This window comes from Nanorana parkeri, unplaced genomic scaffold (genome assembly GCF_000935625.1).
Source record: "Nanorana parkeri isolate BGI_ZX_2015 unplaced genomic scaffold, ASM93562v1 scaffold439, whole genome shotgun sequence".
NCBI lineage: Eukaryota > Metazoa > Chordata > Amphibia > Anura > Dicroglossidae > Nanorana > Nanorana parkeri.
Window position 1 is genome coordinate 850,524 of NW_017306707.1, and position 5,547 is coordinate 856,070.

The 5,547-nt window shown below is 47.0% G+C and overlaps 1 protein-coding gene across 2 annotated transcripts in view; it reads right to left on the minus strand.

Annotated features, from left to right (window-relative positions):
• The window catches only part of PCCB (propionyl-CoA carboxylase beta subunit), a 23,669-nt gene that overhangs the window by 12,929 nt on the left and 5,193 nt on the right, over positions 1 to 5,547 (minus strand). Inside the window, exons 3-5 of one of the 2 annotated variants that reach the window (XM_018560189.1) lie at positions 1,598 to 1,666; positions 1,454 to 1,510; positions 714 to 827 (exon numbers count right to left, since the gene is read on the minus strand). In XM_018560189.1, the coding sequence (XP_018415691.1) occupies positions 714 to 827; positions 1,454 to 1,510; positions 1,598 to 1,666 (240 nt within the window). Of the gene's footprint in view, positions 1 to 713; positions 828 to 1,453; positions 1,667 to 5,547 lie in introns of both variants that reach the window. The other variant, XM_018560188.1, reaches the window with a different exon arrangement.

The window sequence follows — 5,547 nt, forward strand, 5'->3', positions numbered from 1 at the left end:
TATAAATAGGGAAGCAGGTTGTTTACCACGACAGTAGAAGTGATTTTTTTCTGAAGATATGGGGAAACAACGCGATTTAACAGCCTTTGAACGCAGGATGATTGTTGGCGCTCGGAGCCATGGAGCGAGTATCAGCAAAACAGCAGAATTTGTTAAATGTTCAAGAGCAGCTGTTGTTAAAGTGTTTAAAGACTGGACTGTCAGCCGAAAATCTGGGTCTGAACGTGCAAATTGTGGCCGTCAGCGACTAGTCAATGTTAGGGCAGAACGGAGAGTGGCAAGACTGGTACAAGACAACAGAAGGGCAACAGTGCAGTGTCAGATTCCTCGCATCACCTTTCAACATCTCGTGGAGTCACGAGGCGGCCCAACGAAGTACTGATGGGGTGGTCATAATAATCTGGCCAGTGTACATCATTACTACAAAATATCCTTCTAATAATTATTACCACCATTAAACATGTTTCTCACATCCAACTGAATCATACACCTTTTCTGTCTAAGATTGGCATTAGAAAAGGCAAGTGATGGTATTTTACTTTTATGAAATATGGATAAGGTAACACTTGGAACACAGGGGGAATACAGGTACCTTTATGAAACCGTAGCTGTTCATGTGATATTGATTGGTTGCCATGGGCAACTGCTCCAGATTCTGTTTGCTCCAGTTTTGATAAATTCCCCCTAATGAATAGTGAACAAAACCACATTACCAGAAAAATGTCAGCATAGCCCGCCAAGGACTCCACACCCTCCTGGATACGAGCTCCTCCAGAGTCATTCAGTCCAATCACCGGGGCTCCCACCATAACAGCTTGGTCCATGATCTAAGAGGATCATACAAGGAGACAAACATTGCATGTTAAGTGACACAACTGGAAGTCTAGCAAATACAACTCTATGACCACTCAATGACCACTCAAACCGGAATCTGTTTCTGGTGGACAATGCTGGGCTGAATCACCTACAGCTTATACCTCTCTATTTGGCTCCACTCTACATAGCAGCCATTACAAAAGACAAAATAAGGCTGAACTCTTCTGTTGCAGGATTTTTCATAATACAAAAGGAACAAGCATGAAACTCCTGAAGTAAGCTTACATCTCAACTCAGCCATTCTGCTGCAACCCAAATCGGAAACCTCATTTTAGGTGGACTTAGTCTTCAAGTTATGAATTGCCCAATTTACTCCACTAAGTTTAATTGCTGATTCCCAATAAGCTATTAAAGCTGCAATTGCAATCTTGTCACTGCACTGTGTTGGCTCCTCCATCCCGGGTGACATTACCGCTGAGCCCTGACTGACTGAATACTGGGTCAGCTGGGGGCAGAGAAGTGCAGCAAAGCGGGAGCATGCACATTGCCCAAAGTGATACATCCGCCATCACATCTTTCCTGTACAGCCACCTCCAACCACTGACATAAGCCCCAACACTGTGCACACTTTACTTACCTTGCAGATTTTTTGTGCATGAGCTCCAGACAAGCTGCCTCCAAACACTGTAAAGTCCTGTAAAAACAGAAGAGATTCTTCTGACAACATGTTCCGTGTTTGAGATACACATGTCACCCTCAGCATGCAGAATATAGAGTTTACCTGGCTGAAGACATACACCAGCCTTCCATTAATGCGGCCCTGACCTGTGACAACGCTGTCCCCAGGATACTACAAGAGGAAACACAAGGTTATAGAGACAGGCATATGAAAGTGCGGAATGTCACATGGGTCAAATATAACAATGAGAAGGCAATCATGGATTTAATGTCAGAAGTCCATCCACCCGAAGCGTCGGTGACACGGCGCTGAAGAATGTATAAATAATTGGACAGAACAAAGCGGAGATGTAACAAAACACGTCAGGATACAAACAGCACATTATCCTTCATTTCCCTTTCACTCTCTTTAATCCCAGCCACCTTTTGAAGCAGATAACATGCAAAGCGTTTGTCAGCGGAGATTATGGATCAGCACGGAATATTTATTATGAAGTGATCTCAGGATACCGGGGCAGTATGTGGCTTTACTTGGACAAGAAATGCTACAAAAATGAAGAGGGTGTAAAGTCATCCGAAGTTTCCTGAAACTCTTCAAATCGATATATTTTTCCTTAAAGGCGCATTGCAGTTAAAATGGTAAAATTAACGCGGACCCTCAGTCCACCAAATGAGTTTGCCTCCCTGAGCTCCCCCACCCCAAAATGGTAAGGTCTTTTATTTAGGGATGAATCGATACCAGTATCGGTACCAATACTGAGCATATACACGAGCACTCGTACTTGTGCAAATGTCCCAGATAATCATCAAGTGCCTTAATTATTCAAATTGGAGCGGCTGCCTTAGGTGCGCCGCTTGCTGGGGACCATGTGGCAGCCTTCTTCAAAACCATGTGGCGCCTCTTTACAGTGCTTCTGCCGACCCGCACATCTCCCCCTCCTGAGACCCTCCGCCGGAGACATCAGGTCGGCACCCTGGAGCAGAGCGGCAGCACAGAGTATGTAGATAATGCATATAATATTATTCTGTATTGCTGTATAATGTATTGCTGGCGTTTTTAGTCCTCTATGTCATCCCTAGTTTTTTTTCCCTTTTTGTTTTACACCAGTGTGTGTCATCTGGGACCAGAACCCTGAACACAGAAGAGGCATCCGACTCCTGAGGAGGACCAGGATGGCAGCGCAGGACCCGGGCTGTGGCAGTGGAGCGGCAGATTACAGCAGGACAAACACTGGAATCACTGGGCAGGTAAGTATATGAATTGAGGACATCCCTTCCTTTCCTCAGGGGTAAAAGTGTGTGTGTGTGTATGTGTGCGCCCGTGCGTCGGATTTTTGAACGTCCTCTATAACCAGTGAGAGGCATACAACAGTACCACCATTGGAGAGTCTTTTCCCAGGTTTATGTGTTGTGCACCCATTCACTCCATTGTCTTTGTTAGCAATCTAATGATATGGGACTCCCTTTAGCATACCTCTATATAATGTATATAAAATGCAGGTGGGGCATTCCCAAATTCATCTACTGTCCTTTACATACAAAAAGCCTGACACACCAATATTAGTGGCAAGAAGGTTCACACAGCCACTAATTAGAATCCAAGCTGCATTTGAAGTTTGAATGGGACTGGTAACACAGCAAGCAAAGAAAACACAAGGGGGAGCTGCACACCAAAGGCACTAGACCAGGGGTGCCCATAAGGTCGATCGCGATCTACCAGTCGATCGCGTAGCATCAAACACTAGAGCGATCGGCTGATCACTCCACTGTTTGTAAATAACTGAGGACACATAGTACTATGTGTCCCCAGTTATAAATGAATGAACAGGAGGACAAAAGGTAAAACAAAAAAAAAAATTATGAAAATTTAAAATACAAATAATGAAAATAAAATAAAAAATACATTTAAAAAAAACTTAGTTTTTTTCCCTTGCCTCAGACACAAAAGGAGCTGGCTACGGCTATGCTCCCATGGTGCTCGTGCGCCTGCCGGCTGAATGTGTCAGACACTGCAGATGGAAAGGTGCAGGACACCCCATGTGCAACGTCGGCCACACGAGCACCACGGGAGGACAGGACGCCAGGACCTGTAATGTACTGGAATGCACTGAAATGTAAGCAGGCCAACCCCCTGTGTTCCGGTGCGGGAGGGGGTGTGGAGCTGTATTGAAGTCAATGGCATCGCCCACAGTGCGATCGCCCGCACTCGGAACGCAGGCACATTAGTGCCTGCATTCCGGTCCAGTGCGATCTGCAAAAATAGTGCTCGCAGCATTTTTGCGGATCGCACTGGACTGGAACACAGGCACTAATGCAGGCGATCGCACTGTGGGCGAGGGGCCTGCCTGCGCAGCCTACGCCCCCTCCCACCTCTGAATGCAGGTGTGTTTTCGTTGGTAGATCTCAATGAGCTCGTCATTTGAAAAGTAGATCTCCAGATGAAAAATAGTGGGCGCCCCTGCACTAGATGAACCTTCCAGTGCAGCCCCTGTGTGAGGAACTCTGGAATCTGGTTCAGGTAGCATACACAGAACTCAGAATCCTGTCATAACAGACATATCGAGGTCAACTAATAACTAGGGCTGCGGAAATTAACGATTAATCCCTCGATTAATCGTTAATTTTTTTGATTGATCAAAATTATTTTGATCGGTACTCACCTCTCCGCCGGCTTCCGGGTCTTCCGTCAGAGTTCTGGTGACGTCACGGACATCCTCCCCCCTTCCCCAAGTGGCTCTGTCGGCTAACAAAGGGAAGGGGGGGAGGAGTCCGGTGACGTCGATGTCCGTGATGTCACCAGAACTCCGACGCAAGACCCGGAAGCCGGCGGACCATTCCTTTGTGTACGCAACCACTATTGATCTCCACAATGCTGCCAGTCAACACTTTAGACATTAAGAAGGTGAGTGCAGATTGATGACTCCCTACTTGTGCTGCTTCTGATGTCCAGTTACAGGTTAGAGCCAGTTTATGGCCGAGCTACATAAGCTAACTGCAGTAAAGAAAACCGGTTTCTCACTTAGCTGTGCTTTCTGGCAAAGCTGTCAGGATAACAAGACCAGCTGGCTAAAAGTACAAAACATTTTACATGTAAATGTATTTAGTTGCTTGCCTGGAGTTCAAATATAAGCTTTCAAAAGGTAGAAATACTGACTAAGAAGAAGCATCAAAAGGAGCCTACTGTTACCTTGTTAGGCCCCATTCACACACTATCGGCCTGCACGTACAGCTCCGTGGTGCGTGCGGGGCCGTACCAAGTAGCTGCCGGGAAGGACAGGTGCTGCGTGTGATTAGAACGCAGCCCCCGTCCTTCTCTATGGGGCTACGCGGCTGTACGCCCCCCTACGCTCACCTCATTTGCAGGTTGGTAGGGGTGCGGATGATCGCATTCATACGCCGCCGGAATGGAACATGTATGCGTCCTGGCCAGAAGATCCGCACCCCTACGGACCTGCAAATGAGGTGAGCATAGGGGGGCGTACGGCCGCATAGCCCCATAGAGAAGGACAGGGGCTGCGTTCTAATCGCACGCAGCACCTGTCCTTCCCGGCAGCTACTTGGTACGGCCCCCGTACGCAGCACAGAGCTGTACGTGCAGGCTGATTCGTGTGTGACTGGGGCCTTAGCAAGGGAAGCCATGTTTGTGCACTCTGGTTCCACTTTGTTTTTACTGAAGACTTCACATCCTTGACTTTGCTGCTAAGTCCTATTGTTAGAACTAAGTCACACCCACACACCACCTTGCTGAGCACCATTATGAGCACTGAGACACTCAAATTGGGTGGATGGACAACACAGATTTACTATGATAAAAAGTAAAGAAAACCAAAAGACTGGAAACTCTATTTAATGTTTTTTTTGTTTGTTTTTTTAACCCCTTCGTGACTGACGTACAGTGTACGTCGCCAGCATCGGGGCTGTTTAAACAGACTCCCGGCGACTTTTGCCGCCGGGAGTCTGTTTAAACTTGTAGAGCCGACTGTCGGCTTTACAACAGAAGCGATCCTGGCGACTTACCTGTCGCCAGATCGCTTCTGCGTCCCGAAGAAGGGG